At 45.7% G+C, this 22,172-nt stretch overlaps 1 protein-coding gene across 16 annotated transcripts in view; it reads left to right on the forward strand.

Annotated features, from left to right (window-relative positions):
• GRAMD1B (GRAM domain containing 1B) overlaps nt 1–22,172 on the forward strand; it is a 269,620-nt gene that overhangs the window by 193,868 nt on the left and 53,580 nt on the right. The window contains exon 1 of one of the 16 annotated variants that reach the window (XM_074400758.1): nt 3,915–12,426. The exons of 14 other annotated variants lie outside the window; for them this stretch is intronic. Coding sequence is in view for 1 of the 2 variants with exons in the window: in XM_074400757.1 (XP_074256858.1) it covers nt 12,541–12,551 (11 nt within the window). In the remaining variant the exon portion in view is untranslated. One more of the 16 variants, XM_074400757.1, reaches the window with a different exon arrangement.

The following is a 22,172-nucleotide window of genomic DNA, read 5'->3' on the forward strand; positions in this document are numbered from 1 at the left end:
CTCCAGCATCTGGGGTGGGTGCATGGCTGGATGACTGATAGTGTGTGGGCTGTGGGATGGGAATTTGATTTTGGTTAGAGTCATGTTATCAACGATGTGAGAAGAAATTGCAGTGGGGGGTGAGGCGCTGCCAGGATGTCATAGCTTGAGCCTGTGAGTGAGTCAGTGTCTACAGCTTGTCATTTGGCTACTTTTGATTTTAGATCTCTTCTCTCCTGACTTGTTCCCTTCCATTCCCCACTAGGTTTAGACTGGAAGAGTCAGGCTTGCCAAAAATTTTAAATATTTATTTATATATATTTGAGTCACTTTGTCATCCAGGTTGGAGTGCAGTGGTATGATCACAGCTTACTGCAGCCATGAACTCCTGGGCTCAGGTGATTCTGCTTTCAGAGTAGCTGGACATGTGTCAGCAATATGGCTAATTTTTAATTTTTAAAATAGAATCTGGGTCTTGTCATGTTACTCAGGCTGGTCTCGAACTACTGAGTTTAAGAGATCTTCCTGGCATGACCTCCCAGAGCACTGGGATTGCAGGCAAGAGCCACTGTGCCCAGCTGGCCAAAACTCTTTAATGAGGATTGGTTTAGCATTGAGAGAGAGAGAGAGAGAGAGAGAGAGAGAGAGAGAGAGAGCGCCTCCCATCTGCCCAGAACAGCCCCCACCCCCGTCCCCTCATGGCAGTGTAGCTGTTCTTCTCTAAAGAGGTAGGAAGAAGCTGGGGTAGAGAGAGGAGAGATAGTAGTTGGAGGCAATGGAATGGTCAGAAGAGAGAAAATAGAAACAGGGCAGGGTTTGGCAGTGCACAGTGCACAGCTGGGTTGCAGGTCCCATCTGCTGTGGTCAGCATGGCTGCCTTCTCTTTCACTTCCTGTGGCCACAGAGCCCAACTTTTCTGCAGCTTCTGAACACTTGGAGAGGTGTGAAATAGAGAATGATTGTGGACCTTTAGGGCAGGAAAGGACATAGGGGGTCATCTAAGTCATCTTAGACCAACTCCTCCTTATAACAGGTGAGGAAACTGAGGCCCAGAGAAAGGGTGAGCTACAGCCGTGGGCATGCTTCAATATCATGCCATGTGACTGCTCATAGCCCATGAATGCAGATGCTGTCTTACAAAGCGGGTTTCGGATTGCAGCATGTCAGTAACTCCTCCTTTAGCCAGAATCCTCCTCTTTGAACGTCAAGTGTATATCGCATCCCTAGCCAGGAAAAGGCCTGTCTGGAAACAAATGCATGAGCAGCCCAGTGCTGCCCTGGGGGAGAGTGACTGAGCAGACTGACTGTCATGGCTGGACATGTGTGGGAAAAATGGGCACCAAGAAAAGATGCCCATAGATGTGAATAATCCACATCGTAGGTACACTCAGACAGGACCTGGCAACCTCTCAAAGCAGCATGGGCACAACTGCAGAAAGCCAGGCACCAGACAGCACTTCCTGGAATCTATACCTCTGTGCCATGGAAAGAGAAATAGGGGAAATTCTCTGAGTAACTGCATGCAAGTGCTCCTGGTTGCCTTCTGGAGAGTCCAGGCTGAATTAAAGAAGAGCTGGATTCGATGCTTGAAAATGAATTCTGTGCTTTGCTTTCCCCGGGTGTTGTGTCCTGACTGAGCCCATTTATCAACCTCTTGAGACATGTGGGCATGAGGATGGGGCCCAGGAGGTGACAGCAGCCCTGGGCCCTTGTCTTGACTCCTTTGGTTTCTAACTCACAATGAACTCATAATGATCTCCTTCCGCCCAGACTCACACATGCACACTCACACTCAGACACACCTACACACTGACACATGCTCTCTCATGCACACTCACTCTGCCGTTCTCTTTCTCATTAGCTCCCAGTGCGGTGCAGGGACATAGCAATAGTGTTTTCATGTCGTGAGCCCTGTTAACTGGCAAAGCCAGCTGGTTGTCTCTGGTTTAAAGGAAGAGTGGGCTTGGGGTGGAGGAAGGTGGAGGGGATGGTCATGTGGCTCAAGCCTAGGGCCAGTGGCAGGAAGGACTCAAGATCTGTTTTTAAGGACAACATGTCAGCATCTTAACTGGGGCATTCAGCAAGCAGACATCCCTCTTTAAGACCTTAATCCAGGATTAAGAAAAGGTCAGTTACCTCTGCAAAGAGGTGATTTGGAGAGGGGCTTAGTGTCTCCTAATTTCCTAGAGTAGGCAGAGGAGTGGAAGCCAGATCATGGTTAGCGGCCTGTCCCAGGGGCCAGGACTGTCTAGAAATTCCAGGGTGGTACCGAATTCCCTGAGCCTCAGTTGGGACTTTCTCTTGAACTCTAGCAATGTGTCTTGTCTCCTGTTCGCACACATTCTTGGTGGTAATTAGTACATGTCATAGGTTGAAAGGGACTCTGCAAAATACTTGGAGAGAGATTTGCCTGCAGGAGTTTTGTTGGGAAGTGCTATTAGGAGCAAAGCTATACGCAAGTGAGGGAATTAGGATTGGGCCAAGGGAGAAGTTCAACTCTCATGCACCTGAAAGAGGCTTTAGCCAATTCCGTGAAAAATTCTAGGGCTAAGATTGCTCTGCAGGGTTATCCCAAATTGAGGCAAAGGGCAGGTTTTTGTATCTTCTCCTGGACTAGTCATTGGATGCAGTCTGTCCTCAGGGAGGGGCATTTTCGTAGGTGAGGCTGCTTTCTTTAATCCGAGGCAGTGCCCAAAGAGGGACTCAGCTGTGACCCATCAGCAGCTATTATTCCAGGCAGCTGGGGCGATGAGTACTTCATTCTGGAAAGGAGTATGATGCTCAGGTGAAACCTCTATATTACATCCTTGACTGGGACTCTAGGATGTTGTGCTTTGCCTGACATCTGTTCATTCTCACAGTCAGCCTTTTATAAAGCAGGTGTCGTCTTCCCCTGATAGAAGGGACTTCTACTGAGGTACAGTCACGTGTGGAAGGTCAGAGGGTAGCTAGGGCAAACCGTGTTCAAAACTTGGTGGCTTGTGGTGGTGGAAAGAACATAGGACTTCGTTGTATATGTGATTATTTAGTCTCTTTCCATGGTAAACCTGGGATTATGGGCAAATTAAATTACTCTAATTTGTGTAATTAAGGCAAATGAGATCCATGTCCATGTTTTAAAGGTCCCCAGCCCCATTTGCAGCCACCTCTTGGTAGTTTCTTCGTTCATGGCCTTCCTGCTTGGGCAGTTATGGTTGCCTATAAAGAGGACAGCTTGCCTTAGGACATTCCCCAGTAGATGAGACTCTGAGTTCTGCCCTTGAGCAGTTCCACTCATCAACCTTCTCAATTTTTCACTTTCATTTCCCTATGCCTCTCTGCAGCTCCTGGGTTCTATATATATGCTCCTACTCCACTGACTTCTGTAGAATCATGACTACAGATTATTTATCCTTGTTTTCCCCGATCCCAATTTTTTCCTTCCCAGGAATCAAATCCATTTCCTTGCCAGTGCTTTCCACATACGAGGCTGAATGTCCCGCTCACACATGGGCTCTTTGTGTTCTCCTTTGGACACTTTAGAGTCACAATCCTGTAGATTCTTGCTTGTGGTCGCTGAATACTCTAATTCTGAAAATCTAGAAAAAGGAGGATTTCTTTTTCTTTTTAGTGTATCCCAGAATATCATCAAATTTACCTATACAAAGTTGTCTTCTCTCTCTCTCTCTTTTTTTTTAATTTTATTTTTTGGAGATGGAGTCTCACTCTGTTTCCCAGGCTGGAGTGCAGTGGCGCAATCTCGGTTCACTGCAGCCTCCGATTCTCCTGCCTCAGCCTCCCAAGCAGCTGGGATTACAGGTGTGCACCACCACGCCCAGCTACTTTGTGTGTGTGTGTGTGTTTTTTTTTTTTTTTTTTTTTTTTTTTTTTTTTTTTTTTTGAGACGGAGTTTCGCTCTTGTTACCCAGGCTGGAGTGCAATGGCGCGATCTCGGCTCACCGCAACCTCCGCCTCCTGGGTTCAGGCAATTTTCCTGCCTCAGCCTCCTGAGGAGCTGGGATTACAGGCACAAGCCACCATACCCAGCTAATTTTTTGTATTTTTAGTAGAGAAGGGGTTTCACCATGTTGACCAGGATGGTCTCGATCTCTTGACCTCGTGATCCATCCGCCTCGGCCTCCCAAAGTTCTGGGATTACAGGCTTGAGCCACCACGCCCGGCTACTTTTTGTGTTTTAAGTAGAGACCGGGTGTCATCATGTTGGCCAGGCTGTTGTTGAACTCCTGATCTCAAAGTGCTGGGATTACAGGCGTGAGCCACTGTGCCCAGCCTGTCTTCTCTTTTAAAGACAACGATTTTCAAAACCAAAAGATTATAGTAAATGTAATCGGGTTGCATTAAAACCCAAAGATCAAGGAAAAGGTAACATGGGAGGATTTGAGCATTCTAAATTTGTCTGTTTCTCTAGGTATCTTAGTATCTTGGTATACTGAATAAAGTTGCAGATGGGCTCATAATCTCTTTGATACAATTTTCTCTTCCATGAAATTAGACTAAATAAGATTAAAAGAGATATGACCCAGTGTGCCCTTCATAAAGTACCTTGAACAAGGCCTGGCAGTACCTTCCCAATGAGTGTTAGCTCTTTTTATGTGGGAAATTATTAAATGAGAGGAAAGATACCTTGGATTAAAGAAATTTTTAATATCTAGAAAATATAGATCACTAGTCTATGTTTTCTAAAGTTATTTCAGTACTAAATTACTAGAGAATTAGGTTGAAATAGTATAGACCAATGATTCCTAAACATTGCCACACATTTCAATCACTTGGAGATCCTTCAAAAACTCTGATTCCTGACTCCCACCCCAGACATTCTTGTTTAGTTGGTTATGTAAAAACTCTCGGATGATTCTGAAGTGCAGCAAAGTTTAGAAACCACTAGTATAGATCATTTGGTGGATTTGTAGTTGATGCTGGCTGAAAATGTAGAATTGGTTGTAGTGAACATTTAGAAAAGAAAAAGGTAATCCGCAGGATCCAATTATTACATTTGGATAAGATTAAAAGAAAATTGGAAAAAAGAATTGGTGTGCATGGTGAAATGGGATTTAACTAATGTGTAGAAGGAGCCCTAACCCTAGTAAGTTCTGTTTCCAGTGGGCTAAGGGGTAAGTATTTTTATCCTGCTGGGCTGCATTTTGTTCCAGGGAAGGCTTTCATACCTACGTATCCGTGTGTACATGATACAATTTGACTTGAAGGGTGGGTACCTAATTGAGTGGCAGTGTTGGCTGCTGAAGGTGAATGTTGTGTTGGAGCCATCTGAATTCTCAGCTTCCTCACCCTTCAACCTTCTGGCCATTTCTTGCTTTAGGTTTTAATTATGTAGACATCACTGCTCCTCATGTGAGAGATGCAGTATTAATGAGAGGTCTTGGGTTACAGCTGGGTCAGAGGCAATCAATATATGCATTTGAACACCCCCGACCTAGCTTCCATGGATTAGATTCTGAGTTGGGGAACTCAGAGAGGGCAGAGTGGACATCTGTGGAACATCAATTCTCTTGCACTAATGGCTCATAATGCACAGACTATATCCTAAGCATTAATTCAGGAAAGAGTTATTTAATAGGGTCTCTAGAGTACCTGACAGCCAGTGTATACCAGCTCGTTTATAATTCAAGGACTGAGGTAAAAGATCTTTAACGACCCCTCCCATTAAAAAATAACTTTGGTTAGGGCCGGGCGCAGTGGCTCAAGCCTGTAATCCCAGCACTTTGGGAGGCCGAGGCGGGTGGATCGCGGGGTCAGGAGATCGAGACCATCCTGGTCAACATGGTGAAACTCCGTCTCTACTAAAAACACAAAAAATTAGCTGGGCATGGTGGTGTGTGCCTGTAATCCCAGCTGCTCAGGAGGCTGAGGCAGGAGAATTGCCTGAACCCAGGAGGCGGAGGTTGCGGTGAGCCGAGATTGCGCCATTGCACTCCAGCCTGGGTAACAAGAGCGAGACTCCGTCTCAAAAAACAAACAAACAAACAAACAAACAAAAGACCTTTGGTTAAATGTGGACCTCTTTGGCTAACAATCTAACTTTTTTCCTCTTCTGAACTTCCTGAAAGACTGTCTATATACCCTCTGTTTCCTTGTCCCTCTCAGTCTGAGGGCAGCCATTTGATTGGGGCAGCACTGCAGAATCTTGGAGACAAATTGTCTTGGAGACAAATCCTGGTTTCTCTGTTTCCTCTGTATGTGATCTGGGAAAATTATTTAGTCACTGAGATGCCTCAGTTTCCTTTTCCACAAAATAGGGTCAATGGATAAAAGGAAGGAATACATATGAAATGTATAAAATCTCTGCCTGGCTCAGAGTATACTTTAAATGCTTTCAGTCATTTTATTGGAGGAATAACTTGAGGAAGGGATAATGTCCTACTCATCTGAGCTTCTTTTTGCTCATCCTTATAGTATAACAGTGAGGGTCCTGTAAGACAGAAACCACACCAATAATTTGAACAGGGAAAATTTACTATTGAGAATCATTGGCTGGGTGCAGTGGCTCATGTATATAATTCCAGCACTTTGGGTGGCTAAGGTGGGAAGACCGCTTGAGCCCAGGAGTTTGAGTCCGGCCTGGACAACATAAGGAGATTCCATCTTTACAAAAAGAAAAAAAAGAATGACAGACATGGTGGTGTGTTCCTGTAGCCCCAGCTATTCCAGAGGCTGAGGTGGGAGGGACCGATGGAGCCCAGGAGGTTGAGGCGGCAGTGAACTGAGATTCTATCACTACACTCCAGCCGGGCAACAGAGGGAGACCCTGTCTCAAGAAAGAAAGAAAAAAGAATCGTTAACAAGTAAAAGCATGCAAAGGTCTCTGAAGAATGGAGGTGTATCAGATGCCTCTTATTATAACAGATGTAGGAGGCAGCTCCTAGGATTGAGCCAAATACTCACTGAAGGAACAAACTTCTATGAAGGCTCCCTGCACCTCCTCAAAACCCAAGGCCAAAATTCAGAACTTATTGGAGGTGGTGTGGCCATGGCCTAAAGTATGACACAGAAGGTTCTAGAGGTTCTGGGGACTGGGGTACACAAATTGGACACTGCCCATTAGGTTATCAGTGAAACTCACTGGGAGGCCAGTGACTTCTGCAGAAAAGCACCAGAACTAAGAAGGGCAATCCCGTCTACTGTCTCTCTAGCGCCCTCTCCTGACAAGCTATAAAATTGTGCCAACTGGCAAAGAAGAAAAGTTGACAGGGTACAGCTCCAGCATCACAAGGCAGGGAAAAGAGGGTAGATTTGCAGCTGAGGGGCAAAAAATGGATACATAGCCTGAGTAGGAACAATGGAGCTTAGCTTGCAGCGTTGTTTTGAGGATTAAATGCAATATTATAACAAGTGCCTTTTGCCTAGTAGATGTTTATATATGGAAGTAGCATGGTATGGTGAAAAGATGAATTTTATTTTATTTTATTTTATGCTTTTGAGACAGAGGCTCACTCTGTTGCCCAAGCTGGGATGCAGTGGTGCCATCTTAGCTCACTGAAACCCCCACCTCCCAGGTTTAAGCAATTTTCTTGCCTCAGCCTCCAAAGTAGCTGGGATTACAGGTGCCTGCCACTACATCTGGCTAATTTTTTGTATTTTTAGTAGAGATGGGTTCTCACTGTATCGGCCAGGCTGGTCGCAAACTCCTGACCTCAGGTGATCCCTGCCTCAGTTTCCCAAAGTGCTGAGATTACAGGTGTGAGCCACTGTGCCTGGCTGAAAAGATGGATTTTTAGTAATAACTGGGATCATAGGTAAGCATAGTTTCTGATACTCAGTTTTCTCGTAAGTTTGATAAAATAATTTTTTTAATGACGTTACAGGTGCCCACCACTATACCTGGCTAATTTTTGTATTTTTATTAGAGACGGGGTTTCACCATGTTGGCAAGGCTGGTCTTGAACTCCTGGCCTCAGGTGATCCACCCGACTCAGCCTCCCAAAGTGCTGAGATTACAGGCATGAGCCACTGTGCCCAGTCTGATGGAAGTTTTATAAAAGGATAAAAGGCATAAAAACACTTATCACTGTGCTTGCAATGGTGAATTCTCAGTAACTCGTAGATCTGTTTCTTTTATTCTTTGTATCCCACACACTTCAGAAATCCCCTAGATATCTGTGCTTCAGAAAAGCACTTGTGATTTGAATGATAGTTTTTAAAAAATGAGGTTTGCTTTTGCCTATGATTCTCCACAATTCAGATTCAGGTTTAAATTCAGATTCACATAAACTGGAGTGCTACTCTGTAAAAGTTTTTCAATTTCGTTTTATTAGGATGCAAGAGGGATTCAGAGATGTAAGATCTTAGCCTTTATTGTCAACATCTCCGATGCCAGTCAACAAAAGTCATTAAACACTGGAAGTGAATAAAATACTGTGTAGACACTGACCCTCTTTATATAAAGCGTGATCGATCACGTCTGGGTTGAATGGATTGGTTCAGTTGGATTTGCAGGTGTACCTTAACTTCTCTTTCTTAGCCCTGATTCCTCCAGGGTGGTCTCTGGAATGTGCTTTGGACACTGCACAGGACTCTCAGACACTTCTTTTCCTTATAAAAATAGAAGATAGTGTCAGTTTTCTGTATCTCTGATGGAAAGGTTTAATTAAGAAAAAGGTACCCACTTTTACCTCAATTTCCTAAATTCATTTACAGAAAAGCAACTTGGGAATTTAGGCACCAAATAGCAGTGAAAGCGTGGAGATTGAGTCTGGAGCCTAAGTTCCATTTGTGGAACGCCCGTTGGTTTTGTTAGGATTGCAGCATGTACCTGCTCTTGGATCAGATGGCCATCCCAGAGTTTGTGCTATACTTTCAAGAAGGACAAGGGCAGAAAGTATGAGTGCCTCCATGTGAATTTATAAATACTGTTAGGAAAAAAAGGGCCCATGCCTTCCTAATGGTATGTCAGTAGCACCTTCTTTTCACACACAATATAATGGTTCAGAGTAGGACTCAGTCGGGTAAGGCAGATCGGGTTTCAGATACAAACTTTGCTCTTTAATAACTATGTACTATAGGCAAGTTATTAAACTCTCTGCCTTTTAGTTTTGTCATCTGAAAAATGGGAATAGTAATTATTATCCATTTTTTATACTGTCGTTACAATAAAATAAAATAATTCTTGTCAGAGGTTTAGCAAATTGCATTGCATATAGATGGTACTCTTTTGCTATCATCAGAATAATTTTGGTTTTATTGTAGCTCAAGAGAAGAGCTTCTCATCATGAAAGGCCGTATTCTGTAATAGGAGACACAGTCCAGATTCTCTGATTTGCTTGTTTTGTAACTTTTCTATTATTAAATGAAGTCCATTTTGGGGGCAGCAGGCAAAGAACATTTTGGTGACTGAGGAAATCCCAGCACATACTTCATGCATCTTAAGGAACTGAGATTTTTCTTGTCTTCAAACTCAAAGTTTCTGAATATCTGTCTCACCACTAGATGATATCTTTCATTGTGTTTTTCAACAATAGCTACTGCTTCTGACCAATATTGATTATAATAGCTTTAATTTATCGGACAGATACATACTTTGTGTCAGATGCAGTGAGAAGTAGGTTGCATGCATTTACATCGTTTAATCCTCACACTATCCATTAAGAGTGTTATTTTTGTGACTGAAGGTTGAAATATCTGAAACTTGGTGAAGCTAACTTTTCAAAGGGCACAGAAGAACTAATTGATAGGACTAACATTTGAAGTCATATTTGCCTTGTCCCTGACATACCGTTTTAACCCCTTGTTTTCAATATAAACCATGACAATACTAACCATGTAAGCCAATATACAGCTGTATATTTTGTAGTGGAAGAAGGAAAGTCTCCCAAAATTAGCACTTGTTCATAGTTACGCAGTGAGTGAGTAGGGAAGCCAGGACTAGGTTGCTGGCCGTCTGACTCCACTAACCCCTGTGTCTGTGCCTTAATGGAGGAAAGGACATTCAGTGCAATTTTTTTTTTTTTTTAATACAGAGTCTCGCTTTTTCCCCCATGCTGGGGTGCAGTGTCGAAATCTGAGCTCACTGCAACCTCCACCTCCCGGGTTCAAGAGATTCTCCTGCCTCAGCCTCACAGTAGCTGGGATTACAAGCGTGCACCACCATGCCCAGCTAATTTTTTATTTTTAGTAGAGATGGAGTTTCACCATGTTGGCCAGGCTGGTCTCAAACTCCTGAGCTCAAGTGATCCTGCCTCCCTTGACTTCCCAAAGTGCTGAGATTACAGGTATAGCTACCTAAAGATATTTACTGAATATACGTGTACCCAGTACCCCTACATGCTGGAGGGACATGAAAGAAAAAACAGCCTACCATCTTCTCAGGGATGCAAAACCAACAGAGGACAACAGAATCTGCAATTAAGTTCTAAATGTGTACTAGAAGGGCAGGGGCAGGGGCATGGGGAGGTACCCACTGTTCTTGGGTGCTTTCACATGCCTTTTCCTGACTTCATGATCTTTTCAAATATGTCATATTAGCATTACCAGATGAAGAAACTGAGTCTGAGATGAGAGTAGGTAGGTGACCAGCAAGCAGCGCAGCTCAGCTTTGGTTCCAAATCTGACTCAAGTCCAAGATCTTTCTGTGGATTAACCTCGAAGAGCCAGCTAGGCATTTCAGAAGAGGTGGGACTTGAGCCAGACAAGGAGGATCAGGGCATTGCCAATATACTTTTCTTTGGAGCTGGGATTCCTCTAGGTAACTGAGGTAGTGCCAGACAGCCCAGACCCATCTGCTTCCCATATACTATGAGGCCGCTGTTCTATCAACAGGCTACAGACAGAAGCGATCTTGGAAAGATTTTTCATGATGAGCCTGCAGGGGCTGGCCCTCCCAGAATGAGACTTTTTGCCACCAGATGCCCAAGAAATATTAGCTCTCAGCATGAGTTTGAGCAGGATGCAGGTGACATCAATGGATTATAATTACTATTCACCTTCAGCATGTTTTCCTATGCCACTGTGGTAGACAGACAACACTATCCTTTTGGAAGATTCAGAGCATGAAAATGCATAAGCCAACGCTTTGCTGTTCAGGGTGGTCCTGGAATAGCAACGTGGGCGTCGCCTGGGGTATGTTAGAAAGGCTGACTTGGGTGGTCCCCTAGACCTGCTCCATCAGAATCTGTGGGTAAAGAAGATTCTCAGGGGATTAAAGTTTCACAAGCGCTGAGCTAACCATCATCATTATTAGTGTTGTCGGTTTTGTGCTGTATCCCTCAAGAGATGACAGTGGTTGTCAAACAGTTGGGGTGTGAGGATCAAACAGATCCAAACATGGATCTAGAGGCAGGTGATATGGATTCCCAGCTCCTCCTCTTTCTTGCATGGAACCTTCACTTTCCCAGAACTCAGCCTCCAGATCCACTAAACAGGTCAGTAAGACCTATTTAGGTGATTGTGGTGGGAATGAAATGATTGAATGTGAGCAAAATGCTTTGTCAGCCATGAATGACTTTTGAAATATTATTAATATTGTTGCTGAATAGAAAACCTCGCACTGCCAGAACATTCCTCTGGGGGCTGTCTGAGTACTAATACTGCATTTCCGTGAATGGACAGAGAGAAAAAAAAGGCACAGCTTAGAATTAGAAGACTCAGGTGACTCTCCTTTGTCACGAATATAAGTGTTTTCCCTGAGTGTTACTCTTGCCATCTGTAAGAGCCTGACCTTCCCAGAGGCGAGCATCCTGGAAGTCTGGGAGCTGCTACACTGAAGAGGCCCTCGGCCATCTTTTCTTGCACATTATGGTCTCAGTGCTGGCCTCCTCTCTTCTACCCCTAGGGCGCAGGCCGTGAGAGCAGCTGTCATCCTCTGAAGGATGCACGACTCTCTTTAGAACCAGGCACCTGTTTCTATTTAGTATCACCTCCTTGATACAGCTCGACCTAGTGGGCAGTACCTGGGAAATAATTGGTGGCAGCGAAGGGAGCAGAGTCTCCTGGGAACATGGTCTTGTATTTTGTCGGATTAGGGGTGAAGAGGAAATAACCCCCCCGCAGACCCAGCGGCTCTGTCCTGCGCGCCGGCATGAATAATTGAGCGCCGGCAAGCTGACTGCACCAAAGAGTTGCATTATGTAAACCGGCAGGCGGTGCGTGTGCGTGTTTGCGCGTGTGCGTGTCTGCGCGCAAGAGGGATGCGCGTCTGAGTGTGTCTGTGCGCCTGTGCGCGTGCGTGCCTGAGCTCAGAACAGCTGTCTGTGAGGGAGTCGGAGGGAGAGAGAGAAAGGGAGCCAGGGCGAGGGAGAGAGGGACTTCTGAAAGGCTGCACGACCACACCAAATAACAGCCGCAGAGGGAGGTGGGGGAGAGGGAAATAAAGGGGAGTCATGCTTAAAATTCCACAGCGGTGTGAAACAGCACAGCAAAGAAGCGCCACCAGCTTCTGAGAGCCCTGGCCTGAGTTCCCTCCCCCGTTAGAAACAGGGCTTTGGGATGGTCATGGAGGTGAGTGCCCTCCAGCCTCCTCAGGGCCCCCGCTCCCCGCCCCCGCCCCCCACTGCCCAATGCATGAATGAATGAGTTCCTCTCTGCACTGCACTCTGCTACCGTTCCTACCTAATGGCTTCCAGGTTAGTGCTAACTCGTGCTGACGCTTGTGTGTGTGTGTGTTATATGTGTGTGTGTGTGTGTGTGTGTGTGTGTGTGTGTGTGAGTCTATCTTTGTTTTCTCGTGGGATTTTTTTGTAAGAGGTGGCTCTGTCCTGGGGTCAGGATGGTGCCCTGGGGGCTGTGGCGAGGACCTGTCTTTCTGGTCGTGTGCTTTTCCCAGCTGACGCAGGCTGTTCAGAGCTGCCAAGAACACAAACCTTTCAAGGCAGACTAAATCCGGAGTCCATGTTGTTTGCTTCTGTTTTCTGTTCTGGGGATCCGAAAGCAACCAGTGTGACATCATGCTGCAGAGATGCCACCTTCTTTTCCCTCCCTGGCCTTTTCTCTTCTCTACAGTAGCACTGCTTGAGCTGAGCTCTGGATCACGGAGGGGTGGCCCTGGGGTGGGCTGGAGGGAGGGGCTGGGTTGAGGCTGATGGGAGTCCCCTTGTCCAGCAAGACTTATTCAGGGCCCTCTAACTTGGAGAAAGGAGGGCAGAGTAATGAATTAGTGGCACGATGCAACATGGAGAGCTGGCCGGGAGCTTCTGGGGGAGGTGTGGACAGGCCATGTGCTCCTGTTCCTCACCTGCTGGCTTCCCTCCGCAGTGCCTTCTGGGGGGAATAAGAGCTGGCCAGAGCTGTGGTCAGGAAGATACGGACAGACACTGCTTATCCCACAGGGAGAGGGCCATGGGACAGATGGATCTGGCCGGCAGAAGGAGAGGGTGAGAGGGGAAGTTGATAGCTCTCATCTCAGAGAAATAAAAGGATTTGTTTATTCTTTGGCTTAGCCAGCATTCGGTGCAGAGATCTGCCATGTATTTTGAGAAAATAGCTACCCAGTGGCTGGGCCTTACTCCCCCACACCTCCTTGCATTGTTAGTTATTTGCTTGATTTAGGAAGTGCAGGGCTGGAGGAGGACTTGGAGCTTGCTCTCTCCCTGGGGCCTCAGCCAAGAGCTCAGGCAGGGCTAGAGAAAGCCGTCTTTGCCTTTTCTCCGACTTGCTAGCACACTCTGCGCTGGGGAGAGCCCCTCACTCCTCTACCTCCTGCTTCTCCTCTCTCCACAGCCGGCCTTAAATGGTGGTCGTATTTCTAGACTTTGCCTTAGATAGCACTCCACAGGTTAGAGAAGTTTGGGACCAAGATGAAAAAAGCTGGCCTTGGAAGAAGGGTAAGGGAAAGGGATGTTTTTGGGAGCCACCCGTAGCAGGAGATGGATAACGTCAAGGCCATGATTAAAAGGTCATGCCCTGTGAGGACTGTGGGTGGGTCGAGAGTGGAGAATCAGCTAGTCCCCTTACCTCTGTATGCATTTGAGCGACTGTGAAACAATCACTTGCGGAAAGAATGAGAGAAAAAAAGCTGTCATCATCCTACCTAGAAGAAAAACTCCTGGCTGGGAGGCTGAGGTGGAAGGATCGTTTGAGCCTAGGAGTTCAAGACCAGCCTGGGCAACATAGCGAAACCCTGCCCCTATTTAATAATAATTTCTTTCTTTTTTTTTTTTCTTATTATTAGGTTCACAGCCAAATAATAATCATTTTTTTTAAAGCCTAAAACAAAACACCTCCCCTGCTCCTTCTTCTTTCTTTTCTGGCCCTACAATTTTTTTCTGCTGACGGAAGCAAGGCCACAGCCCTTTCCCCAAATGTTCGGATACAGGCACCCTCCCCTTGACTCAACAGACCAACAGGCCCCCAGAAAAGGCCTTTTCAAGGTCATATGTTTAGACCAAATGTCAGCAGACTGTTTCGGTACACGACCAGATAGTCAATACTGGGGGCTTTGTGGGCCAGGCTGTCTCAGCTACTCAATTCTGCTTTCGACAGTGGAAGCAGTCGTGGACAATTTATGAACGGATGAGCATGGCTGTGTTCCCAATAAAACTTTATTTACTGACTCTGAAATGTGGATTTCATATCATTTTCACATGTCACAAATACTCTTCAGATTTTTTTCAGCCACTTAAAAATGCAAACACCATTCTTGTGTCCAGATAAGAGACTTAAGGTCTGTGGTTTTGCATCTGGCCTAGAGATATTCGTATAAACACTCAGAATTATAGTGTAACCTGAGTTGGGGTAAAATTGTTCATCCTTCTGCCGGAACTGGGATTTGTCTCGTTGGGGGAAGTGGTGGGAGTGTTTGCTCCTTGAAGGGATATGCATACACCCCACTTAGCCTACAGGATAAGGTTTGAAGCACTATATCTAGAGACTCATAAAGGAACAGTGAGTAATTTCAGGTTCTTTTGATTTAGAAAATGACTGAAAATGTATGTTTGCATTCTGATATCCAAAGCAGGTGGAGTGATGATTCTGCTCTATTCTGAGCTGCTCAGACCACTTCTCTGCAATGTTACAACTACGTCTGAGCTTCATAGTTAAGAAAGTTGAGATCACCCGGAATCTATTCAGAGGAGAAGGAGCCCAGTCGCTGGCCAAGGGAGCCATTGCCATGTTAATATGAGAGTCTAGCAGGTCTAGAGAAGGCATAGGAGCCACGTGAAAATACTACAGGGAGGAAAAATGAGATTTGTTCTGTGGCTCACAAGGTAGTAGGATAGGACCTCTAGTAGGAAGCCACAGGAAACCATTTAAGCTTAAAATAAAAACTGTCAGTTGTCCCAAGTTGCAATGAGTTATACATCAATTAGTGACTGTCCCTTGAGAACTAAAGACTGGGTGGGGATGTTGTAGGGCAAGTGATTTTTAACTTCAGAGAATAGGTTTGAGGAAGTAGAGTTATTTTACCCAAAGAAAGGAGGATAGGAACAGAGGAAGGGTTGTAACTAATGAACTGACCTGCAGTCTAGGATAGCTGGAATAAAAGAAAATGGTATTAAGTGCAATATAACAGAAGGTTTTTTCTTTTTTTGAAGCAAGGTCTCACTCTGTCACCCATGCTGGACTGCAGTGGCATGATGTCAGCTCACTGCAGCCTCTGTCTCCAGGGCTCAAGCAATCTTCTCACCTCAGCCTCCCAAGTAGCTGGGACTACAGGCATGAACCACCATGCCTGAGTAGTTTTAAGAAAATTTTTTAATCTTTTAAAAAAATATAGTAGAGACCAGCTGTTACTATATTGCCTAGGCTGAGCTTTTTCTTTTTAAAATCATAAATAGCTTCCTGATGATAGCAGGAGACAGTGAGAAGGGTCGCAAGGGAAAGCCCTGCGATTTTGTCCCGGGAATGTATTTTAAATTAGACTAAAACCTCTCTTGGGTGGTGGGCATCTGCTTGAAGTCAGCAACTGGAATGACCTCTTACAGTTCTCTCTATGCTAAAATAGACTGGTTCTTACTTTAACATATGGTCATTCCTCGGTGTGCTTTGGTTTGAGTGATAGCAGAAAAATAAGTCAAAACCAGGTTTGAATCCCAGTGGTCAGGCAGAGATTAGCCGTCCTCACAGGCCAGTGAGGTCAGGAGAGGGGCGATATGAGGGGCAGGGCATGCGGCATGTCACCACTTCTCCCCGACCTGCAAAGCCTTAGCCTGACTGCCTCAGGAGGAGCATTGACCTGGCAATACCACAGCACCCTCGCACTGAGGTGATGGGGCCCCGCCCAGAGAGAAGGCTGGTGATGCTGAGTTAACTGTGGGCCCAGACTGCCTGGATTTTGTTTCTGGATGCTTTGCCTAATTTAGATCCGAGTCCTTCTGTCTCAGAGATGCTACTGTTCTCAGTACTTCACAGTGTATTCTTATATATTCTTTGTCATCCTCCTCCATGTCCTTGTGGGGGTTAGGCGGCATCCACTCTGGTTCTTGCATAATAAAAGCGGAAGCTCAGAGGAATGGTTTGTCCCCAGATCAGACATGAGGAAGGCCTGAGTCAGGAAGGCCACCTAACTCCTGGGGGCTATTCCTCAGCTTCCCGGTCTGTCTCACTTGACAAACGGTGATGGGAGATACTGCACAGAGTTAGTTCACTACATGTCCGTCTCTCCCAACAGATTGTGAGTTTCTTAGAGTCATTGACAATATCCTCGATGCCTAGACCTTTACCTGGCATGGGCACAGAATGTGGTTCTCACTGTTTGATGGGTGGGTGGACCCATTGATGTCACCTGGATCCTGCACAAATTCCTTTCGGTTTTAGTAGCAGCATTTCTCTTGCTGAGGATGGGGGAGGGGCCCTTGATGAGCAAACACAGGAGAAGCTGGAAGTTCTATTCAGTTGAACTCCTTGCCTTGTTCCAGTGGTCCTGGCCTCCCAGTGGATTGGACATCTCTTTTGAGAAAGGCACTTCCTGGGAAAGTTTAACGCCTTTCTGCTTTCACAAGGTTCCATTCCCTTGAACATTGAGGCTTCTGAAATACTTTGTGTGGGGTTGTATTTAAAAGTTGACTGAGATTGTTAGAGGCAAGTTTATTATATAATTAAATAAATAAGTCTATTAAAGTAATTTCATATTTTATTTTATTTTGAGAAAGGGTCCTACTCTGTTGACGAGGCTGGAGTGTAGCGCTGTGCCCATAGCTCACTGCAACCTTGAATTCCTGGGCTCAGGTGACCTTCCAACCCCAACCTCTGAAGAGCTGGGAAAACAGGCATCTGCCACCACACCTGGCTAATTTTTTTTTTTTTTTTTTTGGAGACGAGGTCTTGCTATGTTGCCCAGGCTGGCCTCAAAGTCCTGGCCTCAAGCAATCCTCTCACCTTTGCCTCCCAAAGTGGTGGGATTACAGGCATAAGCCACTGCAATTGGCCACAGAGGCAAGTTTAAAAGTATTAAGTTCTTATTGTATGCCCAATATCATGTTTAATATTGTGTGGATACAAAGAACCGTGACACTGTTGCTGTCCTAGTGGGCCTTCAGGACGAATATGTAATACAAAGTTGGAGGTGCTCTGAAGATTATTCCTTAGTGACACTGAATTAGCAAGGTTAGGACAATTTCTGAAGACTATTAAAATCAAAGAGATTTGGACAGATAGTGATCGCTGAGAGTCATGGAAGAATGAGGACTGTGGCACGTAGGAGTGCTATTGGAGCTGTCCCAACACGTGAGCAGCTGGCCAGTGGGAGCTCTATCGGTGGAAATCTGAAGCAGAGGCATGGCGGCTGTCGTCTGGGCCTTTGCAGAGGGAGTCCTGCATCCAGTGGGAGGAGGATGGATTACATGACCACTATGAGCTCCTTCCAAACTACAGACTACTGTAGTAATGCTCAGCCAACACCTGGCCTGCGAACCCAGCAGGGCTGTCCCCTAAATGTTAGGCATTTGTTCTGTGGTGAACCATCTCAGGATAAGGAAATTGTACAACATCAGTAAGTTCTTATGTTTGATTTTAGCATCTTCTACTTCATCTTAAGTCTTTATCGTCCCAGTCCTATGGCTGTAGGAACTAGCTGATGATGTGCCTAGCGACAATCTGTACTCTCACCCCGTGTCTTTGCCACGTGGAAAGGACTGAATTTAGGAACAGGATTCAGTTTCTTAACTGGGAATTCACATTCCACTGCTAATTTTGTTTCACTCCATAAGCAATTACAGGAAGCTCTTTACTTTTGGGATGCACGGTCTAATTAGGTTTATTCTTTAAAGGATTCTCACTCCAGGAAGATAGGTTGTGATCATGCAACAGACAAAAAACACAGGTGCACAGAAAGACAACGTGATTTTCTCAAGGGCACCAATGAGCTCAGGATTTTAAAATCAGGTATCCTGATGTCTAGACAGAGTGACAAGGCTAGCAGAGAGTCCGGAAGTGATGTCATATTTTAGTTTTCATGGACCCAAGAGCCAGAAAAAGGACTAATGGGCTGGCATTAAAAAAAAAAAAAGGCAGATTTGGGGCCACCTTTGGAAAGACATGTCTATCAGAGTGGCTGAACGATGGAATGAATGACTTTAAGACGATCTCATTTTTTTTTTTTTTTTTTTTTTTTGAGACGGAGTTTCACTCTTGTTACCCAGGCTGGAGTGCAATGGTGCGATCTCGGCTCACCGCAACCTCCGCCTCCTGGGTTCAGGCAATTCTCCTGCCTCAGCCTCCTGAGTAGCTGGGATTACAGGCAGGCGCCACTATGCCCAGCTAATTTTTTGTATTTTTTTTTTAGTAGAGACGGGGTTTCACCATGTTGACCAAGATGGTCTCGATCTCTCGACCTCGTGATCCACCCGCCTCAGCCTCCCAAAGTGCTTGGATTACAGGCTTGAGCCACCGCGCCCAGCTAAGACGATCTCATTTTTAAAATTCATGGACTGTATATCTGCAACCCCAGTATGTGCCAGTCATTTTGCTGGAGGTACTGGGGAGGCACACGTAGACATGGCTCCAGCCTGTGTGGAGTGCTCAGCCTGGCAGTAAGCACTGAAACTTCAGAGACAATTTCCGCCCCTATAAGGGCAGTGAAGGGAAACAGGGCCACGTGGTAATGATTGCCTGGTGTTAGGAAGGCCGCTTTGTATGGCGTGGCCCTTCAAGAAAGTCTGCTCTGAGGAGGTGACATTTGAGCTTTGATCTGAAGGCTGAAGACGAAACAGCATTCAAAATTTTAAGAGTAAAAGATCCAGGCGGTAGGACCAGCAAGTGCCAATATCCTAGGTGAACTGGGTTTGTTCAAGAAAGGCCCAGCGAGGCTAGAATAAAATGAGGGAGGGAAATGGTGCAAGACAAGTTGAGGAAATCATTGGATTCTATAAGAAGTTGGATAGCTGGTAATTAAGTCCTTCTCTTAGGGGATATGGACCTTCTCCCCAGCGGCTTAGGGGGAGGAAGCAGAGTGGATTTACTGCAGCCCGTGAGCCCTTTGGGTACAGCGATTTATGTCTGATTACTGACACTGGTTCTGTAGCATCATCAGGGTTCTCAAAGGTCATTATAATTTGTTCCTCTTTGAAATATCCAAAGAGATAACAGGAACTCTTGCTTTTTTCTCCTTGGATCTGGCAGGACCCAAACAAACTTATTTTGTTTTTGTAGGAAGGGGGAAAAGTGGGTCAGGCTGTTTTGTCATTTCAGGCATGGAGTCCTGGTTCTATTGCAGGGCCTTGTCTCCATGGAAATGAAAAATAGTGTTTGTCATGCCTGTTCCTGGATTGAATTCCAAACTCTGGACTGAACAGAAGCTGCAGGAAAGCCAGGCAGCAGGGGGGAGTGGGATGGGTGGATGGAGGCTCCAGCCATGGCGATGTGGGACCTCTTCTCTTTGGCCTGAGCAGAAAAGGCAAACAACCTTTGCCCGGGTCCAGCTCTTCCTGTCACCTCTCTGGACTGAGAACACCAGTGGAAGGATAACTGAAGTTCTACTTTTCACTACTTCGCCAAAAGCTTTCCATGGACCTTGCCCTTATGTTAATTAGTCAGTTAGTAAATTCATCAACAACTGAAGTCACTGCTCGGACTTTCCCTTGCACCAAGTAATTCCTCCCAGGCTTAAGGAGCTCCCTAATGAGGCTATGCCTAGATATTAAATTCGTCAACTGCCTGCAAATGTTTTCATTGGGCTCTCCCACCTTTAAGTTTCTTTCTTTTTTTTTTTTTTTAAGTTTTGGGTTTTTATTTTTTAAAAAAACTTAAGATACTTATACAAGACAGGGAAGGAGGAATCAGCAAGTGGGCCTTGTTGCCCCTAAGAAGTGCCCTGAATTATCTACACAGTATTTACAGAGATAGGGCAGGCGAGGGACGGTGTGCAGAAGGAGGTAGGGGCATGGGCCGTGTGGATGCTGAGCGAATGTTTGGATGGCCCACAGTGGCTGGTTCATGAGCCTGGAGAATTGTCAGGCTTCCATTTGTAAGGTGTCTGTGCCAGTGGTCTGTGCCTGGCAACAGTTCATTTCCAACCTTTGGTCCAAATTTCAGACACAGCCTGTCCCTGAACACCTTGTATACTTCACCCAAAAGCCCAATTTGGAAAGCCCTCCAGGAATTTCCGCAGGTTACCCAAACGGAGGAGAGGGGACAAGAGGTTCATTTCTGTCAAAATGTTGCCCTGGCAGCGGTTAGGGAAGGACCATTCTGTGTCGGATCTGCAGATGGCATTTGTAGGAACTGTGACAGGGAAGAAAGGCATTGGCTTGGGAGCCCTTTCCCATTCTGCGTCTTGCTGAAATGCAACCTGCTGCTAAATCTAGGCCAAAGTGTGGCATGCCTGGACCAGGCTGAGACTCTGCTTTAGTGTAAGTTTGGGAAGAGAACTTCTATGCTGTAGAGAAAAAAAAGCATCTCTTCAGGCCAGGCACGGTGGCTCATGCCTGTAATCCCAGCACTTTGGGAGGCCGAGGCGGGTGGATCACGAGGTCAAGAGATGGAGACCATCCTGGCCAGCATGGTGAAACTCCGTCTCTTAAAAAAAAAAAAAAAGCATCTCTTCTCAAAGCTGTTCTGGTCCCTTCTTTCAAACAGGTAATCACAGCTTGACACAAAAGGCACAGTTGGCTTTCTCCCCTAGAAAGGGAACTGGACCCGGTGGTGGAGTTATCACCAGGTTTAGATGCCAGTGATAGGCACACGCGGAACAAGTTCCATGCATGGTCACAGGGAGCTCCTCTTAGAGCAGTGCAGGTCTTATCTTTTTGAACCCCAGCCCCATCCAGCATCCTGAAAAATGTGTGTGTGGGGAAGGGGAGGCACTGAGATTGGCACTGTTAGGCACCCTGGGTCTGAGCTATGAAGGGGCAGAACCATCCTGTTGTCTGTTAACTCCTTGGTTGATGGTCATGTCATCTCTCTGGCTCTCTGGACCATTTGCATTCATAGCAGTGAGAGGGTTGGACCTGAAAGGCCCTTTTAGCTCTTTCTCTGAGCCAGTCAAATCTTCTGGGAACCTGGGACTATGGGTTCATTTTCATGAGTAAAGGAAGCTGAAACCAGGAACTTCAGGAGGTTATGACAAGGAGTGAAGCTTGCATTTTTTTTTTTTTTGGTTTTGTTTTGTTAAGTGACATGGTATACTATCTAAGGAGGAGGATCCAGGGAAATTGGAGGCCCTGGTGGCATTTGTGATTTGGGCCATTCACTCCCCTCTACAAGGTTCTGGTTGGGTCTGCCCTAACCTGTAGTTACATGGGCACAGAAGAATGTAGACTCTAGCAAGTGACTAGCAATAATACAGAAAGGAATAACCATCTTCATGGAGCCCTCATAGACTCTGAATTTGGAGCTTGTTAGCGGGCAGACCTACTAATGGAGGCATTTGCAGGCAGCATGTAAATTTCATGCAAACGTAATACAAATACACCTGTGGCCCTTCTCTCTCAGCTACTTGAGCGTGTGCTATGGGAAAATTCAAAGGGGAGCTGGCTAATTCATATGGATATTTGCAGTGGCATTATAAAGAACTGAGAAGGATTATTAATGAAACTTTGGAATCAGCATGGGAATAGGATGTGTATAACTGGCTAACAGGGTAGTCTTCTGTTAGAAATTAGGGATTAGTAGATACCAGCATCAGCCTTTACCCCATGCTATGAATGGCAGGAACGGAGGAGGTGCATGTGATATGGTCTTCTTCTTCTTTTTGTTCTTCTTCTTTTTTTTTTGAGATGGAGTCTTGTTCTGTCGCCCAGCCTGGAATGCAGTATAGTAGCTTGATCTCGGCTCCCTGCAACCTCCGCCTCCCGGCTTCAAGTGATTCTCCT

Source organism: Saimiri boliviensis, chromosome 6, assembly GCF_048565385.1.
Source record: "Saimiri boliviensis isolate mSaiBol1 chromosome 6, mSaiBol1.pri, whole genome shotgun sequence".
Taxonomy (NCBI): Eukaryota; Metazoa; Chordata; class Mammalia; order Primates; family Cebidae; genus Saimiri; species Saimiri boliviensis.